The 22,409-nt window shown below is 53.4% G+C and overlaps 1 protein-coding gene and 1 long non-coding RNA gene across 5 annotated transcripts in view; both read left to right on the plus strand.

Moving 5' to 3' along the window:
* Window positions 1-10,811, plus strand: part of CTNNBIP1 (catenin beta interacting protein 1) — a 46,522-nt gene extending 35,711 nt beyond the window's left edge. For all 4 annotated transcript variants that reach the window (XM_043924599.1, XM_043924602.1, XM_043924598.1 and 1 more), the window contains one exon: window positions 10,126-10,811. In XM_043924599.1, the coding sequence (XP_043780534.1) occupies window positions 10,126-10,184 (59 nt within the window). In that variant the 3' untranslated portion in view covers window positions 10,185-10,811. The remainder of the gene's footprint in view (window positions 1-10,125) is intronic.
* A 5,220-nt stretch (window positions 10,812-16,031) lies between these two features.
* Window positions 16,032-17,390, plus strand: LOC122707879. Its single transcript, XR_006344946.1, has 2 exons — window positions 16,032-16,170; window positions 17,137-17,390. It is a non-coding gene; the product is annotated as an uncharacterized LOC122707879 (long non-coding RNA).
* Window positions 17,391-22,409: the final 5,019 nt, after the last annotated feature.

Below are 22,409 nucleotides of genomic sequence, written 5' to 3' on the forward strand. Positions count from 1 at the left end.
CTGGGTTCAGCAATGGCTCCTTCCTGCCCACAGTCACCCATTGATCTGGATGCCAGGCAATGGCTCCCAGCCTCAAGCTGCCAGCGCAGCCAGGTAGATGGAAACAGGCGTAAACACATAAAGACCTCTGGGTGCAGATCCCAGGATGACTGACCCCATGGGCAGGGAACCCACCTAGAAAGCCCCAGAGAAAAGATGCTGTCTGCTGGGTCTTGAAGGATTCACTGGTGACTCAGATGGTAAAGAGTCTGCCTGCAATGCCAGAGACCAGGGTTTGATCCCTGGGTTGGAAAGATCCCCTGGAGAAGGAAAAGGCTACCTACTGCAGTATTCTTGCCTGGAGAGTTCCATGGACAGAGGAGTCTGGCAGTCCATGGGGTCCCAAAGAGTTGGACACAACTGAGTGACTAATGCTGAAGGATGCACAGGAGTGCATGTGGACAGACAAGGAGAAGGATGGCACAGACCAAGGGAGTCCTGGAGCCTGCCCAGCCTGGGGCAAGTGTCCCCCAAGGGGCGAGTGTGGGTGGTAAGTGACTGGAAAGGCAAACAGGCGCGGAACAGAGTAAATTCTGGAGATGAGGCCATGGGGGTTACCAGGACCCGAGGGGTGGGATGGCCAGGCCAGTGGCTGTTCATCTAGGGTGAGCACTGGGGAAAGGTCACAAGGCAGATGCTGGGGCAGAGAGACACCCAGAAGGTCACAGCAGTGTCCTGTGAGCAAGTGGGGGTAGGGTTGGAGGCGAGGCCGTGTGGACGGGGCTCCTGGACTGAGCAGCTACAGAGGAGGGGCAGGCAGGGGCCCCCCAAGTGGGCAGTGTGTGGGATCCTCCAGGAGCAGGCAGGGGTTAGGTTAGAACCCAGGTGTAAGGAGGGAGCAGATTTGGGGATTGGGTGTGGGTGAGGCCCCCCAGGGAAAGCAGGCAGAGGGAGGGGATGTGGAACCCTGTGAGCTTAGCACCATGGCCAGCAGGGGGCACAGGGGAGCTCAGAAAGGAGGAGAGGATCAGCTGGCTCACCATCAGGGTCCCCAGGGTTCCTAATTAATGTCAGTGGTGACTTTTCCCAAAACAGTGTCTGTGGATCCTGGCTGAAGAAGGCAGATTGCTGAGGGCTGGGAGTATATGGCATGGAAGCAGGACAGAAGGTTGGTTGAGAAGGGACAGCAGCTCAGGGGTGGGGACCGTTTGTAGCGTTGAGTTCTCAGAATGTGGGCCACAGACCACTGCACCTGAATCACGGAGGGCACTTACTAAAAAAATGCAGATGCCTGGGCCCCACCCCAGCCCTGCTGGATTAGTGTGTCTGCCAGGTGGGCCTGGACATCTGCATTTGAAGCAAGACCCCAGGTGGTTGTGATGCCCTCCAGAATTTGAGAATATGCTGGGACTCTGGGTGAAGACCTGGCCCTTCTCCTGGAGGGACCCCCTCTGCCCCTTCCGGATTCTGTCCCTTCACACAACTCTCTGTAGTCTAGGAGAGATTCCATCGCAGGAGCTAAGAGACTTGATAAGGGGCACCTCACCTTGGAAAAAAGACCCTGACGCTGGAAAGATTGAAGGCAGGAGGAGAAGGGGACGACAGAGGGTGAGGTGGTTGGATGGCATCATCGACTCAACGGACATGAGTTTGAGTAAACTCTGGGAGTTGGTGATGGACAGGCAAGCCTAGCATGCTGAAGTCCATGGGGTTGCAAAGAGTAGGACACAACTGAGCCGACTGAACAACAATACCTTGGAAAACAACCCCCAGAGGCAGGATGTATGTGTTGGGCTCAGTGGAATGTGGGAGGGGTGGGTGGCCTGGGGTTCCTGGGTCTAGAGCAGAGCAGGTGTAATGGCACCCCCAGAGTGGGACCCCACCAGCTTCTGTTTGGGATGTTTCATGCTGCCGATGTTATCTGGGTCAGTCCAATGGGGGGACGGGATACGTGTGTTTTGCAGATGAGGAAACCGAGGTGGATATGCAGGGACTAGGCAGGGTTCAGACTCTGGCCCAGGTACCCCTATCCACCTGAGGAGCCTAAGCCTGGGGAGGCCCGCGTTGGCCTATCGGGAGGCCCAGTGCCTCTTCCAGGAGCCCCCTTGCACCTAAGCCCATGTGCCCCGCCTTTTGCAGCCAGGGCACCCGGTGACATGGTTGCCAGCTTAGAGCCCAGAGGGCATCACCAAGCCTGGAGCTCGCTTGGCTGCTGAGACCGTGGAGGATCTGGGGTGCTGTTCCCATGGCAACCAGTGTCATGCTATCTCTGGGGAAAAGTCATCCTCTGGGAACTTGGGCAGCAGAGCTGAGAGGCACAGAACCCTGGGCTCCAGGGCTGCAGCTGCTCAGAGAAGCACATGACACCCAGCGGGTCTGGGTCTCTGTGCAAGGAGGTCTTGTCTAGTCCAGGGTAGGGCCCTGCCTCAGCCCGGTGGACACCTTCGCCCTTGGACGAGTGTCTTGGACCTGTGTTTCCGTGAGGGAGCCTTGCTGCCTGGCTGATCTCCCCAGAGCAGGTAGCTGAGCCGTGCTGCTTGGGGTAGCCAGGTAGCCAAGTAGCAGATGCTGGTTGCCATGGATGGCAAGATAGTGACCTCAGGGGACCGAGAGAGAATGCCACAACCCAAGTGACGTGGTCAGAGAAGGGGCAAACAGCAGAAACGGGGATCACCCTGGACGCTTTGGAGCCTGTGGCCGTGTGCATGGAGGGATGACCCAGACCTGGCAGTTGTGGTTCCCTGGACAGTTTTGAAGAACTTTTACCACTTAACTCCCTCTGCAAAGTTAACTTTGCCCAAGTTAACCTCCAGCTGGACTTGGGAGCCTGTGTATGTGCGCTAAGAAGCTTCAGTCATGTCTGACTCTTTGCAGCCCCATGGACTGTAGCCCGCCAGGCTTCTCTGACAATGGCGATTCTCCAGGCAAGAATACTGGAGTGGGTTGCCATTTCCTCCTCCAGGGAGACTCTGGGGGTTGGGGTTTTATTTCTGAGTTTTCCAGGCCCCGGTCCTTTGCCCTCATTAGGAAGAGGTCAGGAGGTCACGAGATCCCCAGCTCAGAAAGAAGTCGTCCTGGGAGATTCCAGCCAGGGGTGGGTGTGCGGTTTCAGAGCAGCTGGGGGACAGACTTGGAGGCGCCCATGACCCTGGATCAGGGGGTGTGGGTGTCCCCACCCATAGCAGATACTGGTGCTGGGCATCCCCCCTTTTCTCTGGTGACATCTGCACACGGCTGTGTCCTGCACTGGGGGCCCTGGGGCTGGCTGCCTTGGAAGCTGGCCCAGGCTCTTGCACCTTCTGTCAGTTTCTTGGGGAGGGTTTACCCTCAGGGTTCCCACCTCCTGTGAGCGCAGGCTCCTCCTCTGAGCTGGGCTTTTGGGGAGCTACAGCGGAGCAAGTGCTTTGCTGGATGGAGGCTGGAACTGCACGGTTAGCACATCCCAGAAGTCAGGAGGCTCTGTGTATTCCTTCCGCCACCTGGCCTCTCTGTCTCCGCAGGATCCCTCTTGGAGAGGGTCAGGGGGGTATCTGGAGCCGTCCTCGTGGGCCCTGGGACTAGGCCTGCTCCAGTGAGGGTCTGTGCCTCTCCTGGAAAGGGTTTTCCACTAGGATGTCCCCTGCTGGGTCTGAGAAACAGGCCTTCCGTGCCCTTCCTGCATCCACTGCTTCAGGGCTGCAGTCATCTCTGTTCCTCTTTGCTGCTCTTTTCACCCCTGGGCCTTTCTCCAGACCTTGCCGGTCTGCCCCACACCCTGCAGAGAGCTGCTCCCCAATGGCAGCACACTGGTTCCCTTCAGAGAGCCAGGCCGGGCTGGGGCCATGGGTGGCGCTGGTGTGTGGAGCCTGTACTGGGCTTTTGATTCTGTTGGTGTGAATTCACCCTGAGCTTGCAAACAGACCAGTGACCCCATTGTCTGTCTCCCGCCCCCAGCTGGGGGCCGGCTTCCCTTTTCTAAGCTCCTGAATGTTTGTCATTTTTCTCTCCCCAGTCACTTGACTGGACTCCATTAAAGAGGCAGAGCTGAAGTGGGACATGGGACGGAAAGGCCCACTGGGTGCTTGGCTCTGGTTCAGAGAGCTACGCCCTCCCCAGCGCCTTGGCCCCGCTCTCCATAGCAGGCGAGCCATGGGACTAGGGGGGCATCTGGCAGAGCAGTGGGCCTGGGCAGGGGACAGGGTCTGGCCAGGCGCCTCCCGAGTGGGCCTTCTAGACTCCACCTTCATTTTACTCTAGTTCATCCACCCCAGGCCTGCTTCTTTGTGCTTTGCAAGTCCTGGGTCTTGCTTCCATTCTCGTGGGGGCAGGTATATGGGTGCACGCTCTGCCAGGAGAAGCCTCAGTGCTCAGGGTGACTGGGGCAGGACCGGTTATTTCCTTCTCCTCATAGAAAACGACAACGCGTGTCGTGCCACGTGCGTGGTCTTCCAAGTCTGTACCGGGTCTTTGCTCTGTCTCTGATTCACCAGGTTGTTTCATCTCTCTGAGCTCCTCACCTCTAATGGTTCATCCTGTGTCACTGTTTTAGACATTGAGGTCAGGGAAAGCCAGGGGAGTTGACTGTACACCGACTGGCATGAAGCGTGAGAGCTGTGAGATGGACTTGGGAAGAGCACTGAGGCCAGGGAAGGAGCAGGTGCAAAGGCCTGAGGCTCAGGTTCCTGTGCCTGAAGGACAGGCAGGAGCCCCTGTGGCTGGAATGGGGTGAAGGTAGAGGAGGTGTATGGAAGGAGGGGAGGAGGCAGCCAGAGGCCCGATTGCATTGGGTCTTGCAGCTACAGGGTGAGTTTGGAGTTTCCCTTGAGTGTGATGAGAAATCGTACAATAAGCCACCTTTGGAGAGTTGTGAACAGAGGAGCGGCAGGAGCTGACTTGTGGTTTTAAGATCTTACTTGTGACTGCTGTGTGGAGAATGGATTGTCAGGGGCTAGAGTGGAGCGATCCAGGGAAAGAGGGTGCAGGGGGCTAGTGAGAGGGGTAGTGGTGGCCTGGACCAGGGTGGCAGTCGAGGAATGGTGATGAGTTCAGGATGCATTTTAAAAGTAGAGTCAGCAGGACTGGCTGATGTGTTGTATGTGGAGTGTTTGTGGAAGGGTTTATTTCTGGATTCCCAATTCTGTTCCCTTGATCTATGCCAGTTCTACCCAGACTTGTTTACTGTAGCTTTGTAGTAAGTTTTAAAATTCAAAAGTGTGGGTCCAACCTTGTTCTTTTTTCTCAAGATTATTTTGGCTATTCTGGATGCTTTGCATTCCCATATGAATTTTAGGAGTGTGTGTGAGAGAGAAGGAATCAGGAAGACCCCGGGGTTGGAGGTGCCGTCGCCTGAGGTGGCGGAGGCTGCAGGTACGCTGGTTTGGGGGCTGCACCTTGACCTTCCACCAGCAGTGTCTAAGGGTGCCAGTTTCTCCTGAATGCTTGCTATCATCTGTCTTTTGATTCCAGCTGTCCAGCGGCTATGAAGCGATATCTCCTGGTGGTTTTGATTTGCATTTCCATAACGAATGATGATATTGGGCATCTTTTCATGCACACGTTGACCATTCACATATCTTCCTTGGAAAAATATCTATTTGAATTCTTTGCCCATTTTAAACATTTGAGTCATTTAACTTTTTATTATTATTGAATTGTGTTATTTATATATTCTTGATATGAATCCCTTACCAGATTTGCAAATATTTTCTCTCATTCTGTAGGTTGTCTTCACTTTTTTTAATAGTACTTTTTGAAGCATAAAAGCTTTTATCCTTGATAAAGCCCAACTTATACATATATATATATATTTTTTTCTTTTGTTAATGATGCCTTGGGTGTCTTATCTAAGAAACCATTTCCTAACCCAAGACTATGAAGATTTATTCCTGTTTTCTTCTAAGAGTTTTATACTTCAGCTCTTAGAATATTTAGGTCACTGCTTCATTTTGAGTTAATTTTTGTGTATGGCACAAAACAAGGGTTCAGCTTCATCTTTTACATGTAAGTATATCCAATTGTCTCAGCACCATTTGTTCAATTCTTTCAAATTGAACCCTTGGCACCTTTGTCAAAACTTAATTGACCACTAATGGAAGGGTTTATTTCTGGATTCCCAATTCTGTTCCCTTGATCTATGCCAGTTCTACCCAGACTTGTTTACTGTAGCTTTGTAGTAAGTTTTAAAATTCAAAAGTGTGGGTCCAACCTTGTTCTTTTTTCTCAAGATTATTTTGGCTATTCTGGATGCTTTGCATTCCCATATGAATTTTAGGAGTAGGTTGCCAATTTCTGTAAGAAAGGCAGCTGGAGTTTGATAGAAATTGTTGAATTTCGTCCAGCAGTGTTTTGTTGTGTGTTGTTTTTTTTTTTTTAATTTATTTTTGGTTGCACTGGGTCTTGGTTGCTGTGTGCAAGCTTTCTCTAGTTCTGACGAGCAGCAGCTTCTCCTGCTGGAGAGCACGGGCTCTCGGCACGCAGCCTTGAGTAGTTGCAGCCCTTGGGCTCAGTAGTCACAGCTCTCGGGCTCTAGAGCTCGGGCTTGGTAGTAGTTGAGGTGCACAGACATAGTTGCTGCATGTGGGATCTTCCCAGACCAGGGATCAAATCCATGTTCCCTGCATTGGCAGGCAGATTCTTATCCACTATACCACCAGAGAAGTCCTTAGCAATGTTTTAGACATTGATGTTTTGTTCTTTTTAGAGTTCAAATTTTGTACTCCATTTGTTAAATTTATTCCTAAGGATTTTATTATTTTTGCTGCTACTGTAAATGAAATTATTTTCTTAATTTCATTTTCAAACTATTCATTCCTAGTTTATAGAAATACAAATGATTTTTGGTATATTGACCTTATATCCTGTGACTTTAACTTATTAGTTCTAGTAATCTTTCAGTGGATTCCTTGGGATTTCCTATATGTGAGATCCATATCATCTACAAATACAGTTTTACTTCTTTCTTTCCAATTTGGATGCCTTTTATTTCTTTTTTTTTGTCAAATTGCCCTGGATAGAACCTTAAACATAGTATTGAATAGAAGTGGTGAGAGTGGATTTTGTCTACTTGTTCCTAATCTTAAAGGGGGAGAGCTTTCAGTCTTTACCATTAAGTATGATAATAGCTGTGGTTTTTTAGTAGGTGCCCTTTATCTGGTTGAAGAAGTTCCCTTTTATTCCTAGTGTGTTGGGTGTTTTTTATCATGAAGGGGTATTGAATTTTGTCAGATGTGTTTTCTGTGTCTATTCAAATGATTATATAGTTTTTGTTCTTTTTTCTATTGATAGGAGTTATTACATTAAGTGATTTTTGGGTATTGAACCAACCTTGCATTCCTGGGATAATGTCACTTGGTCACAGTATATAATCCTCTTTATATGTTGCTTGCTAGTATTTTGTGAGTGTTCTTGCATACCATAGATGTTATGAATATGTATATTCATAAGAGATACTGGTCTGTAGTTCCTGTTCCTTGTGATGTCTTCATCTGGTTTTGGCTTTCTTTATCTTTTAATGGGTCAGAGAGTGTGGAACAGGAGAGACCGATCAGCTTTTCCCCTCCCGTACTCACTGCATCTGGTGGGGAAGGACAAATAGAAGCTCTGAGCCCACGTCCAGACAGGGTCGGCAAAAGTACCAATGAGATAGACCAGCCTCGTCTGTAAAATGAGATGGTAAACCTAGCTGATGGCCCAGAGGTGGTGAGCTGGGCCTGCTGGCTTCTCTGTAGTATCTTGCTGTTGTGAGCCCTGCGTTTCCAGGACAGAACCTCTAAGGAAGGCCCCATATTCTGGCCTCAAAGGAGAAGGAGGGCTCATGAGGGTCAACTTTAGAGATCCCTCCTGGCTCTAAAGCTCTAAGAACTTGAATCATAATAATGAACTAAGCAGCTCACTCTCCACTGGGTGATGGGCCCCAATTCCGTGGAGAAGAGGAAGGGGAAGGGCCACATCCTCGCCTCACAGCCTGCAGGGTCAGGCCCTTGTCGAGTGATGAATGCCAGGCCAACCAGTGTAAGAAAGGTCAGAGGAGGCTCTGGAAGAGCCTGCCCTGCTCTGGGTCCCCAAAGGGAAGCAGGTCCCTGGTGGTGAGCCCTGGAAAACAGTGAGTCCTTTAGGAACAGAACAGAGCTGGGGTGGGCAGTGGCCCTCTGGGCCCTTCATGCACCGGTTCCAGCAGCAGAGTGGGAGGCCCTGTAAACAGGAGCCGTGGGTCCCCGGCCCTCTCTGCCCCAGCCAGGGATGGGCCGACCAGCTGGCGGAGCAGCCCTGGTGCAGATGTCTTGTTAGGGAGTTGCTGGAGTCCCTCAATGACCTTGAGGAGGTGACTTTTTTCTCCATCTCTCAGAGTGCAGCCCAGGTACACTCATCCTGCAGCCCCTGCGTCTGGGCTCCTCCAAGGAACCGATGGCCATTCCCTCTGCAGACTCACTCTTCCCTCCTGGGATGGCTGGTGCTATTTTTGTGCCTGCAGCTCAGCACAGAGGCCCAAGGTCCCTGCAAGCAAGCCCATGGGACAGGCCAGGAAAGCAGTGAGTGGGCTGCCACTGTGCATTGCCTCTTTTGCTGACAACTCCCCTTTACTGATCTCCCTCCAGCCCCCTCCTGCTTAGCGAGCTGGAGAGTCGGCACTCGGGAAAAGCCAGCATCTGTTAGGTAACCGGCTCAGCTGCCATGCAGGGTATGATGTAATCTTGGATCCTGTGGTTGCTAGGAAAATTCTGCCCGCAGTGATATTGCGTGGTCCGAGGAGCGAGGCGAGTACAGAATGTTCCCGAGAAGACAGGGGAAGGATTGCTAGGGCTTCCCAAGCACAGGAGCCCAGAGAAGTTGGATGACCTGAGCTCCTTTCTAAAAGCTTGTTCCCCTTGGCAGAAATAGAGGTTGTGCTGGTAGCAGCAGAACATCAAGTCAGGTGGGGTTGTGCGGCACAGTGACTCCCCTTGGCAGCAGCACCTGGGTGCTCTGGTGCCAAACTGCAGACACTTGTCTGTCATGTGACATCCTTCTGGAGGGGCCCTCCTGCAACACCAGGGCTGGGCGCCTCCTCCTCCGCTCCTCCCGGCAGGACAGTTAGGAAAGAGGCAGGAGGAAGCTGCCTTGGGAAGTGGCAACTCCCTGCAGCTTGGAAGGAGCTGACCCACGCCATGCCCTGGGGGGCGGGCGGTGGTGGAGTCCTGCCCTCTCTCCAGTTTCCCATGCCAGCAGCTCCACCAGGCATCGCTCCCCCTGCCCCCCACCTCCCGCTCAGTGGCCGCACAACCCCTGTGTTGCTGTTCCAACCCTCCCCTCCCAGGGAGAATTCTCCAGCAGAACAGAAGTAGGTTTGAAGGGCCACAGGCAATTGGCTGCTCTTTAACGTTCAGGGCATGACCAAGAACCTAGGTTTAGAAAAAAGGGGAGAGACGTGGCAGGACCCAGGCACAGGAGGCAGAGCGGGACCTGCAGGTGACCTCACCTGCCCCACAGGGCCTGTGCTCAGTCCTTCCTCCGCAGCAGCTTAGGGGGAGGCAGGTCAGCATTCCAGGCTCTCCCCCACTTCCCTCCTGCCTTTTCTGGCTGCAAGTCAGAGCCTGTCTCAGGGAAAACAAGACAAAGGAAGTGGTTTCATGAGACCCTGGACCAGAATCCTCAAATCAACCATGAAAAATAGCAATAGAAAGATTATGGCCATTATTTGTCTCTGTAGGAGCCAGGCTGGAAATGGGCCTGGCTGTGCTCCTTTGAGCAGGTGATCGGGTTTGGACAAAGAGGAATGACTGCTAGAAATCAGGAGGGAGATCCTCCCAAAGGATGGAGACCAGAGTCTTAAGAAGGAAGAGGGCGTTTCCCAAGGGCCCCTGGCTTTGGTGACCTTGGAGCAAGGGTCACCAGCAGAGAGAGCGCTGCTCAGGACAGCAGCCTGGGTTCTTGTCCTGCTCCCCGCTCTTGGAGGTGTAGCCTAGAGTGAGCCTCTAAGCTTCACCCTGGCAACCTGCTGCCCAGGCCCGGCAGCTGGGTTGCTGGTGAATCCTGGCCAGGCTGTAGGGGTGGCTCAAGAGGGGCAGTGGGCTTCCCAAGAAGCACTTTGTTCTCAGAAAGCACCCCTCCTGGGAGGACTGACGCCACATGGGGGCTGCAGCCCAGCACCAGGGGCCCATCCAGCAGCGGTTCTCTCCTCACGGTCTGCAGGTGCGGAGGACGTAGTGATGGCGTTTTCCAGGTCGGAGACGGAGGACCGGAGGCAGTAGCTGCAACCCCGGTGGAACACCCTGGAAGCTGGCCAAGGCCAGGAGATCTGTGTGGACCTCACCGCTGAGTGGCAGAGGGTCATCTCTCCTCCCCCTGGCTCCCCACCCAACCCCACCCTGTCCCGCCCCAGGGCCACTCAGCATCCTCGGGGGAGACACCAATGGTGTGGTCACGATTGGCTTAAAGGGACGGACTCATGATTGGCTGCAGGAAGAAACCTTTTTATTTTTAAATCTTGACCAATGGAAACCTTTTTATTTTTATTTTCTGACTATTATTTTAAAAAAAGAAAAAAAATTTGAGCCTCGGGTGTATGGCTTCCCAAGAAGCTCTCCGAGCTCTGGTGCTTTATTTGGGTCACTCTTTAGGAACGTGAGGAGGTCCGATTGGCCGCTTAAACTGGAAAAGGATTTGATTGGCTGGCTAATGGGAACCTTTTTTTTTTTTTTTTTTCTTCTTTGATTGGCTGCAGGTGTTAGGCTGATCACAACAGCTCCTCTCTTTTGAATGTCGAAAACAGGGTTTGGGACATTGGTTGTTATATTTGACTTGAAAAAAAGAAAGAAAGAAACCAAGTGCGCTTTGCAATATTTATTACACAAAGAGCCTGCTGCTGTTTTCACGTGTTTTGTGTTTGCCTTCTATTGGTTTAGGCGTGTTTCGTTTTCCATTGGCTCACCCATGACTTCTGCCACCATGGGCCACCCACCAGCCCTTTGGTGGGTGGGCCCTCTCCAGTGAGGTGGGTGGGGGGCGGTCCACCTGGAGAGTGCATTTGCATTAATGACCACATCTGGCTTCATCAGCAAAAGGACCTCCCCCTTCAGGACCCCAAGCAGGATCCACAGCTGGAAAACAGAGCCCCCAAGGTTGTCCTGAATGAGTAGCCCAGAGCCTAGAGGAGACCATTCACCAGGATCACTTCCACGAGTTGGCAACCAGCCAGCCTCCCTCAGTGAGGATGGAATGGCTCACTTGCACCATCCGGGCCTCTCCAGCCTGCCCTCACTGAGCAGGGAGCCTCTTTCCCTTCAGTCATCATTCCCTCTGTAGCCAGCTTCCTGAGATCTCATCTGGGCAGGAGCTGCTCTCAGCCCTAAGACTCCAAAACGTAGCAGAGGTCTCTGCCCGGGAGCCCAGAACCCACACCAAGACCTCAGTTTGGCTTATAAGGCCCAGGAGGCCTTTGGCTTCAGCCACGCCGCTCCCCCACCATCGCCCCCAGGCTCCTCCCTCAGTGTGTGCTGCCAGGGCAGTGGGTCCTGACCAGCCCCCAGAGGCCTCTCATCCAAGGCTGTGCCCTTCACTTCAGAAGACTGTCTCCCCATGGCAGCTTGGAAGGAGCAGTGTCATTGTTTATTTATAAAGTGCCCTCTGGGACAGCCAGCTGGGCCTTCACTGAACAAGTCCCACCAGGCTGGCCCTCCACCCCGGCCCCCAGAAACACACTACAGAGCACTGAATGGTCTTTGAAGGGCTGCAGGAACCCCAGGTCTTCCAGCTGCCCTCCTCCTCCCCTGAAGGCGGCCGTCCTGCTTCCTGCATCTCTCACTGGAGGGGAGTGTGGGTGAGGAGTTGAGAAGGATGCGGGCCTGGGGAGGGGAAGTCTTCACCCCTACCCCCCACACCCCCACCCTTGGAGGGCATAGACAGCTGAGGCCTGCTTCTTGCCCCAGGGACCCAGAGCCAGGAGAAGACACTCAGAGCCAGATTTCCCCTTCTCAGGGCTCAGGGCGGTCATGGAGCATGGGAGCCAAACGCTTGCATGTCCAGGGCCCAGGCCTGGGAGCCCCATGTCTATTCATGGTGCACTCTGAGCTTCCTCTGAGCCTCGCCCCAGACGAAGACTCGAGTGTCACAACCTAGACACCCATGTCCTCCTGCACACACAGGCCCCCGGCACTGGCTAGCTGACCGTTAGCCTGAAAAGTTGACTGATTCCCCAGGGGACAAGGACTGTGGGCACCCCGACCAGGGCCCAAGAACATCTTCTTTCAGGAGGGGCAGTGTGTGGACACACATGTATGTGAATGTACACACACAGACTCACACACATAGTCTCTCACTCCCAGCTCTGTGGCCTGCAACTCCGACTGACCACCTGGGGAAAGGTGAGCTTTTGTTCAGTCACCCCACCACCACCCAGGGTTGTAACATCTGTCATCAGGCATCAGTTCTGATGCTGCTGGCCACCCCCTCTTCTAGTACCTGCGGCTCCCATAAAGGTGTGTTCCTCTCCTTGTCAAGTTCACGGGCCTCCCTCTTGTAATGACAGTGGCCCTGACCTATCTCATCTCCTGAAGAAGAGAAGTGAAAATGTTGCTGTGGGTTCATATCTCTACAAATATTTCTGCTGGAGAGAACAATTAACAATAAAGATTTTTAATAGTTGGGCATGTGAACTGATTTCCCCACGTCACGTGGACTCTGCCGCTGGGGCCCATCCCTGCCAAGGGAGTGAAAGTACCATGTTTGCTGGTTGAATTGTCTATGGTCTCGAGTAGAGCTCGGGGTTTGGAAGAATTTCCAGATCTCCCCAGCCCAGCTGACACATCTATAGGAGGGTGAGCCCCCTTTTTGACCTGGCGGTTCCAAGTTTTTTCCTGGTTGGGCTGAGGTCACAGCCATCTTCAGACGTGAGCTCCCCATTCAGCAGACACTGAGCACCCCCTCCATTCTAGACACCCCAGCATCCTGTGTAATGGCAGTACTCTTAGAAATACTCGTAACAGGGTTCAATCCTGGTCCTGGATGATCCCACATGCCTCCGAGCAGCTGAGCCCGTGCACCAACAGCTACTGAGCCTGTGCTCTGGAGCCCTTGCTCTGCAGCGAGAGAAGCCACTGCAATGAGAAACCCAGGCACCGCAACTAGAGAGTGGCCCCTGCTTACCACAACTGGAGAAAACCTGCACGCAGCAACAAAGACCCAGTGCACACCCAAAAATAAAACAATTTAAGAAAAGAAAAAAAGAATGCTTGTAACATAAGTCCAGAGTATCTGTCCCTTCCATCATCCTAGAAACAGAAGATTTGTTGGTATTCAGCTGTATATTCAGCTTTGGAAGCTGAAATCATTTCTGCTTGAGCAATTTTTGCTTTGGAAGCATTTTCTAGGATTTTTCCTTTCCACCCTTCGTCGTCCCATTTTAGGTCTTTTTTTTTTTTTTTTTTTTTCCTGCTTACATAGACTCAGTGCTTCTATTTCCTTTTTCGAAGAGTTTCACTGGGTGCTGAATTCTATGAAGTTTACAGAATATGGGGACTGATGGCACAGTCGACATCATTCAGTCTTAGGGTTGGAAGAGAGGGAGCTTTTTGAGCAGTCAATGTAATAGACAGCTGTGCGGGTTCCTCTGAAACATCTCCGGAAAGGGCTTGTGTGGCCTTTGCTTGAGTATCCTCTGTGAAAGTGAAAGTGCTAATCGCTCAGTGGTGTCCAATTCTGCAACCCCATGGACTGTCGCCCGTCATGCTCCTCTGTTCATGGAATTCTCCAGGCAAGAATACTGGAGTGGGTTGCCATTTCCTCCTCCAGAGGATCTTCCCAACCCAGGGATCAAACCTGGGTCTCCTGCATTGCAGGCTTTTCCATCTGATCTACCAGGGAAGCCCAGTCTAGGGTTGTGGAACTCACTGCCTCATAAGAGAGCCCTTTCTGCCTTCAGCTAATTTATGCTCAGACTTGTATTGAGTTGGTCTGCCCTTCTCTGTAACTTCCGTTTCCAGGAAGGAAATTATAGTTACTGAGAGACCAAAAAAAGCTGTGTTAGCTAAAAATGGCATAGAGACACATACCAAGGGGCTTTTGTCAGGTAAATTATGTACAGAACCTCCCCACCCCCAGCCTGCGTCCTGAGTGGCCCTGTCGGTAATTAACCTTGGACTTAATCGGCTCTTTTAAGCTCGGCCATTGTGCAGAGGGAGGGGTTGCTGGCCCCAGTCCCACCTGCCTGGAGTCTGCTGCTGGAGGTGGGGAGGGAGGAGTCTCTCATAACTGCTGCAACAGGTGAAGGGGAAACACGGGCAGGACTGTCTCTCTCAGGGTCCCTCGGCCCCCATAGAAGGCAACCTTCTGGGTTCACCTTCCTCGTTCCAGGGGACGCTAACAGCGGGATTAGGGCTGCTGAGGCCAAGACAGCTTGGGGCCACCTGAGCCTGAGAGAGGCCGGGGGTGTGGGGGGGGCGGCGGGATGGGGTGAGGAGGGAGGGCACGGCACCTTGCCTTTTGTTGATATTTCCCAGGACTGGGGAGAGGGTGGTGGAGAATGAATGAAGCCTTCCCCCTGGCCCCACAGTGAATAGCACCTATGAGAATCCAGGCTGCTCTGGCTTTTGAACAGGCCCTTTGTGGCAGGGAAAACGATCTCTTTGTGACACCTGGTTCAGTGGTGGCGGCTTCCGGAGCAGGGGAACTCTCTGGGCCCCAGGGGACCACCCATCCATCACCCACCTGCCTGCTCACGTGGCCTACCTCCCTCTCTCTCTGTCTCTTGCTCTCTCTCTGGCTCATGGCCACCCACTCCTTTCCTGGAGGATGAACTAGGTCTAGACTAACCTGAGGCCATGTTTGTTTGTTGTTTTTGGCCATGCTGCACAGCATGTGGGATCCTAGTTCCCAGACCAGGAATGGAACCCGTCCTCACCTCTGCAAGTGAGTCTTAGCCACTGGGGAGGTCTCTGAGGCTGTGTTTAGAAAACACTTCTGGGAGTTCCCTGGAGGCTTACTGGTTAGGATTCTGGGCTCTCAGTGCAGTGGCCCCGGGTTAAATCCCTGGGCAGGGAATAAAAAAAACAAAAACACTTCTCCAGCTAATGAAGAAGCTTTCTCTTCTAGGGCAACAGCTGGTGTTCAGTGGACTTGGGGAACCATGACTGCTGGTCCTGATTTAAAGAAAAGTTAAAGTGTTAGTTGCTCAGTCATGTCCCACTCTTTGTGACCCCATGGACTATAGCCCACCAGGCTCCTCTGTTCATGGAATTCTCCAGACAAGAATACTGAATTGGGTTGCCATTTCCTTCTCCAGGAGCCAGGGATTGGCTTCAGGGATTTCCTTCCTGAGCCAGGGATTGAACCCTGGTCTCCTGGATTGCTGGCAGATTCTTTACCATCTGCGGTACCATCTAGTGATTTAAAGAAAGTCCTCCTCAAAGGACAAGGGCAGAAAATACCCTTTGAATATCACCCAGAGCCTTGCCTAAGCTTGGAACTGGCCCTTGAGTATGGCTTCCGAGGGGTGGGGCCAGAAAGTTAGGAGCCTGCTGGCCCTGCCTGGGCCTTGTGGGCCCCCAGAGGAGGAGAGTGAGCAACAGGTGGCCACCCTGTTGGCACACCTCTGGGAGCCCCACCCATTCCTTCTCCAGGGGGTCTTCCTGACCCAGGGACTGAACCCAGGTCTGCACTGCAGGCAGATTCTTTATCATCTGAGTCACCAGGGAAGCCCAGTGCTGGGTTTTTGCAAACATCTTTTATGCAGGTATCGCGGTCTTTTTGTCTTTTTTTTTTTTGTCTTGCCCTTGCAGCATATGTGATCCTAGTTTCCCGACCAGGGATTGAACCCTCACCCCCTACATTGGCAGTGTGAAGTCTTAACCACTAGACTGCTAGGGAAGTTCCCAGTTGTCCCAGTCTGAATAACACAGACTGTGTCTTGGGCAGGTATTACATGTATAAGGGTGTACAGCACTTTACATGGAGAAGGCAATGGCACCCCACTCCAGTACTCTTGCCTGGGAAATCCCATGGACGGAGGATCCTGGTAGGCTGTAGTCCATGGGGTCGAGAAGAGTCGGACATGACTGAGCGACTTCACTTTCACTTTTCATGCACTGGAGAAGGAAATGGCAACCCACTCCAGTGTTCTTGCCTGGAGAATCCCAGGGACAGGAGGCTGGTGGGCTGCCGTCTACGGGGTCACACAGAGTCGGACACGACTGACGTGACTTAGCAGCAGCAGCACTTTATATACACCATCTTCAGTCACATGTGAGTTAAGTATGTTATTATCCCCTTTTTACAGATGAGGAAGTAGAGGGTTACTTAGTTTGCTAAAGTTCAGTGTGGTTCAGCCAGAACTTGGACCCAGGTTGTCTGACCCCAGAGCCCAGGCTTATAGTTACTGCTTCCAGCCTTGACAGGAGTGGGCAGATGGTCATAGGGAGTAATCCCTGCAGCCTGGTACCTTCTCCCTGGGCTTCCCCGATGGCTCAGCAGATCGAGAATCTGCCTGCAATGCAGGAGGTGCAAGTTCGATCCCTGGGTCAGGGAGATCCCCCAGAGGAGAAAATGACAACTCACTCCAGTATACTTGCCTGGAAAATCCCATGGACAGAGGAGCCTGGTGTGCTACAGTCCAGGGGTGGGTCACAAAGAGTTAGACACGACTGAGCAACTGAGCGTGAGCACCTCTCCCTGCCAGCCAGCTCTGTGACCCCAGGGCCAGTCTGGCACTTGCCCTTGTTCTCCAAGTCCACTTGTATGTGACTTTAGTACGTTGTCGGGTGGGTTAACCCACTGCTGGGTCCTCCATCCAGCTCTCCTCCCCAGGAAGAAGCTGCTGTCGCAGTCATCCATCCTGACTCTTGCTCCTCACCTGTCAGGCACTCTGGGGCCTCTGCGTGCAGACCTGGCAGTTCTCCAGGCTAAGCTGGTTTTTCTAGAATAAGTTCCTCTTCCACTTTGCCCTAACTCTTCCTGGTCACAGCCCCCTGCCAGCACCTGGCAATCCCACCTTGAAGTCCAAGAGAGGGCAGTGAGAGAGCTCTGGGTTTGGGGACAACAGGCCGGGTTTGTGAACTCTGTACATTTGGGCAGGTCTCAGTCTGATTTTTTTCTTATCTATAAAATGGGAAAAATAATAGAAACAATTGAACTTTTGACAAATTCTACATGAAGATGCTTTGAAGAGCTTCCTTGGTGGTTCAGTGGTTAAGAATTTGCCTTGCAATGCAGGGGACGTGGGTTCAGTCCCTTGTCGGGGAACGAAGATCCCACAGGCTTTGGAGCAACTAAGCCCACGTACAACTCCTGAACCCACATGCCACACTAGAGAGTCCATGCGACACAGCGAAAGATCCCGCACAACACAGTGAAGACCCGGAATGCCGCAACCAAGACCCCATGCAGCCAGATAAATATTTTATAAAAAAGAAAAAAAAAAAAGAAAAAGGAAAATTCTTTGAACCCAATAAAGTCCTGGATAAACACTGGTCTCTCCAGACCTCGCTTTATGCTGTTTTCTCTCACAGTGTAAATCTTTATGTCTTTGGGGGCTGGGGAGACATTACGGTTCAGAGCAAGAACTCTGAAGCCCACCTGGTGGGACTGAAGTCTGGATCTGCCACTCAGCAGCTGTGTGACTTGGGGCAAATTAGCCACCATTGGAAAAATAGAGAAAACTGGAGCGTCTATCCTATCAGGTTGTTGCAGAGAATTAACGAGATAATGCACATGACAAGCTTAGCCTGGTGACCCCCCCACAGTGGGTGGTCACCGCATATGGGCATCATTAAGTCACCGTGATGGTGTCCTTCACCCCCACCCCCCACCCCCCAGCAAGGCCTCGTCTGCCTGCAGCTCCTGGAGATCCTGGGGGTGGGGCGGGGGTGGGCGGGAGAACAAGCCTCAGGTCCAATCAGGTGCTTGTTAAACGCTGTTTTGATGAAGATGAAAGAGCTGAAAGGCTCCCCTGTTGTGGCCAAGGCTGCCTCCTGCTCCCATCTCCCCAGACTCCCACCCTAGGGCCTCTCCCTTTGCTAAGCAGCTTTGCAGGGAGGAAGATCGGGAACTGGAATGGAAGCCCCCAGCCTTGCAGAGCCTGCAGAGCTGAGAGGGTCTCCCAGATGGACCCTGCCACGTCTGGACAGGCAGGGAGGGGCCTCGAGGAGCCTGTGGGTGGGCGGCTCCGCCAGGGCTCCAAGGACCCTCCTGCTCACTGGCTCGTGCTTCAGCTCCAAATAGAATCAGAGCCAGCCAGGGAAGGGGATAAAATTAAATCCTTGATCATGATCAAGTGGTTAAAAAAAAACCATCACAGCCAGAGGCTCCTTCAAGCTGCAGCCGGCTCTGCCTGGGAGCAAACAGGAGGAGGGGGATGGGGCCGCTGGCTCTGAACGCCCAGCACTCTCCCCCTCCATTATCAGAGGCCCCCAGCCCCACCTCCACCCCCGGGCCTGGGCCTGAAGATTCCCCAACCTGAGCTGTGGAATGGAACAAAGCCCCTGTCGGTCTCTGGGGGTGGGGGCTGCTGAACCCGGGAGCTGGGCAGATCCAGGTTCAAACCCAGGCTCTGCCAGTTACCAGCTGTGTGACCCAGGAAGCCACTGGAGGTTTCCAAGCCTCCATTTTCTCATCTGGACCGTGGGATGATACCTGCCCTGTGGGCTGTGGCCTGGAGGCAGTGTGTGGATACCAGCAGTGGCAGGACCAGAGTGGACTGCCCTTGGGAGCCGCTTGCCTGGGGGTCAGGCAGGGAGTTGGCTGGAGGGAATTTCAAAAACAGTAAAACCGGCTAAAGATCTGGCCTGCTTTTTTTTTTTGGTCTCCATGCACCAGCAATGCAAACCCTGGGGCTGTGGGGCCTGCCCCCAAACCTTGACCCCCCCCTTAGGTGGCTTCTGAGCAGCTCGTGGGTCTGGGTGGGCTGCTGCGAGTCCACCCAGAGGAACGGAGGAGACTGCAGCCCCCCACTGAGGCGATGGTCCTACACGCCGGGCTCTGGGGTCTTCCGTGCACTTCTCCAGCCTCAAGGCCACCACCTGCAGCCCAGGGACGGCCTCCTGTCCTCCGCCTGCAACCCAGCCTGCTGTGAGCTGGCCAAGGGAGAGGCGATGGCTGAGCCGCCGGCACCTGGCAGCCTTTGTGAGGAGGGAGGTGTGAGGTGTACCTTGGCTGGGAGCTGAGGGAGGAAACAATGAGGCGGTAAAAATAGCCCTTTGTTTACCCAAGGCTGCACATCCTCCTGTGTCCTTGTTCACAAGAGAAACACGGACCACCCTAGGGAACCAGGCCCAGTGCAGCTCAGGCCCAGGCATGGGGCTGGGAGGAGCCGGCCTGTGGATGGGGAAGCACCCAGATGAGGGGGAGGCTAGACAGGGCCCCGGTGGGGTCAGCCTCACCCTCAGCTGTTTCCACAGACCCACCTAACTCCACGCAGCGCCCCAAGCTGCCCCCACTGGGTCTCCCTGATCTGGCTTGGCCACTCCTGGCCAGGCCTACCATGCAGCCCCTGCTGTGACCCTCAGAGATGCCCTGCCCCCAGACTGCAGCCCACAGGAGGCCTGGGGCTGGTCCAGAGGTGAGGCCTGGCTGTCCCTGCCCACCCACCCACTTCCCACCAGACCACCCCTGCCCGCTTGCCCCCTTGGAGATTTCTCCTGGCTGTGGTCCAGTATCCCAGAGGAAGGTGATCTCTGGGCTTTCTCTGGCCGAGTCACTCCCCCCTACCATACCGCTTCTGAAACTGCTGGGGCTGCAGAAGGCCGTGCCCTGGGAGGGGCAGCCTGGCCATCCAGAATCTTGCTTGGTGCCCCGCATGGGTCCTCCCGGCTCGGGTGGCTGGCTTCAGAGGGGGCACCCTGAGTCCTCTGGCTGGCCCCCAGGACCTTTCCAGATTCTGGCAGAGTTAACCCAGCCCAGCTGCCCCAGCTGGGCCCCTAGAACGCTGACTGAGGACCTCTTGCATGGGAGCTGGAAGGCGGCATACAGGAACTCAGCCCAGCAGAGGCTGCTGGGGCGACTGGAAACAAACTACAGGGCAGTGTCCTGGGGAAAACAGAACCCTACCCTTGTTACAGAGAAGGCAGAACCGGAGCCAGCAGACTCAGGCCTGTCTCCCAGAGCCCAGGCAGCCAGGAGGGTCCCTTGGAGCTCCAGTACCTGCCCACAGGGCTGTCCTTCTCCTTGCCTGTCCTGTGGCGCATGGGGGGTCAGGGCAGGGCGGTGGCAGAAGCCTGTGAGTCCACCGGGGCCGCTGGTCCCTGGCTCCTCCCCAGCACCCAGACCCAGAGAGGGAGGCCAGAGGAGCCCAGGAAACTGCTTCTGAAGAAGAAAACAGTGACGTGTGGGGTGATGCGTCAGGGCAGGCCTGGGAGTTCAGGCTGGATTGTGGTGCTTTCAGAACAGCCATCTGTGCGGCCTGACCCGCCCGGCCCCGCGGATTCCTGCTGCTGGACGGGCAGCTGCCAGCACGAGCCCAGGCCTGCTCTGGCCACCCCCTCTCCAGGCTGTGTGATCTCTTCAGGGCCCAAACATTTGCCCCGGGAGAGAAGAAGGGCGAGACGGGGTGTCCTGGGACCCTGTCCCTCCCCTGAGAGGTTGGGAGGAGGAACTCATGCTTATAGGTGGAGGGTGCAAGCAGCTTATGAGATAAAGCTCTTACTGGTCATTAGGATGAACCTAGAGCCTATTATACAGAGTGAAGTAAGTCAGAAAGAAAAGCAAATACCGTATATTAGTGCATATATATGAAATCTAGAAAGGTGGTACTGATGAACCTATTTGCAGGGCAGCAATGGAGACGTAGACAGAGAACAAACTTGGACACGGGCTGGGGAAGGAAAAAGAGGGCGGGATTCGTGGAGAGAGTAACATAGAAATAGTTACACTACCATGTGTAGAATAGATAACCAATGGAAACTCAAACCAGGACTCTGTGACAACCGAGAGGGGTAGGGAGGGGTGGAAGGTAGGAGGGAGGTTCAAGAGGGAGGGGACATATGTATACCTATGGCTGATTCATGTTGATGTATGGCAGAAATGAACACAATATTGTAAAGCAATTATCTGTCAATTAAAAATAAATAAATTGATTTTCAAAAAGGTCATTAGGCAGAAGAGGAGGCTGGGGCAGGGTGGGGAGGGGTGGGGTAGCACAGAGAGAGCACTGGATCACCCCCAGGGTCTGGTTGCCTAGCCTCCTCTGCCACCTTGGGGAATTCCATCCCTTGTGTCTAAGATTCAGTTTCCCACCGTAAAGCAGAGGGTTGTGGGAGTTATTGGTGCTCCTCCCCAAACACTCCTGAGCTGTCTCCCTTCCAGGCATACCGAAGGATTGTGTACCCCTTATCCCCTTGTTCTTTCCAGTTAAGCGTGGCCCTGACTTGCTTTGGCCAGTGGAACATGGGCAGAAATGCTGGGCTATCTCTGGTAGAGGCTTTCCCCTCACCCCCACCCCTGTTTTTAAATATTTAGTTATTTAGTTGCAGCATGTGGAATCTTTTAGATGTGGCACATGGGATCTAGTTCCCCAACCAGGGATGAAACCTGGGCCCCCTGCATTGGGAGCACAGAGTCTTAAGCTACTGGACCTCTAGGGAAGTCCCTCAGATGGAGACTTTAGGAACTGCTTGGGGACTTGCCTTGTGGTACAGTGGATAGGAAACCACCTGCCAATGCAAAGAACATGGGTTTGATTCCTGGTCCAGAAGGATTCCGGGCTTCCCTTGTGGCTCAACTGGTAAAGAATCCACCCTCAATGCAGGAGACCTGGGTTTGATCCCTGGGTTGGGAAGATCCCCTGGAGAAGGGAAAGGCCAACCCACTCCAGTATTCTGGCCTGGAGAATTTCATCAACTGTATAGTCCATGGGGTTGCAAAGAGTCGGACACGACTGAGCAACTTTCACTTCACTTCACTTCACTTCCTGAAGGATTCCACATGCCTGGGTGTGACTAAGCCCGTGAGTCACAGTTACTGAGCCTGAGCCCTAGGGTTCATGAACTGCAACTACTGAGCCCCTATGCGCCGCGACTACTGAAGCCAGTGTGTCTAGAGCCTGTGCTGTGCAAAGAGAAGCCTCCACAATGAAAAGCTGGTGCATTACAACTAGAGAGTAGCCCCTGCTCTCCACAACTTGAGATAGCCCATGGGCAGCAATGAAGGCTGAGTGCAACCAAAAATAACATTAAAAAAAAAAAGAACTGCTTGGTAATGTTCCAGAGGCATCTGGTCTACCAGCCTGGGTCCTGGCAGCGCCCTCATTAGTCCACCAGTGAGGAAGCGTGTTGTTGTTTTGTGCCCTGAGGGTCTCGGGCCTGTTTGTTTCTGCAGCATCAACCAACCTCTCTGGATCACTAGGTAGCACCAGAGATCTCAAGCCTTTGAGGGCGAGGGGCATTCTGACCTTTGCTGTGTCAGAGAAGGCTCTGCTCCACTCTGTTTCACTTACACTTGGGCTCCCCCAAAAGCTTATGTCTGGAGCCGTTTGCTTTTCTGGGACCTGGGGA

The sequence above is a fragment of the Cervus elaphus genome, chromosome 14, assembly GCF_910594005.1.
Source record: "Cervus elaphus chromosome 14, mCerEla1.1, whole genome shotgun sequence".
Lineage (NCBI taxonomy): Eukaryota > Metazoa > Chordata > Mammalia > Artiodactyla > Cervidae > Cervus > Cervus elaphus.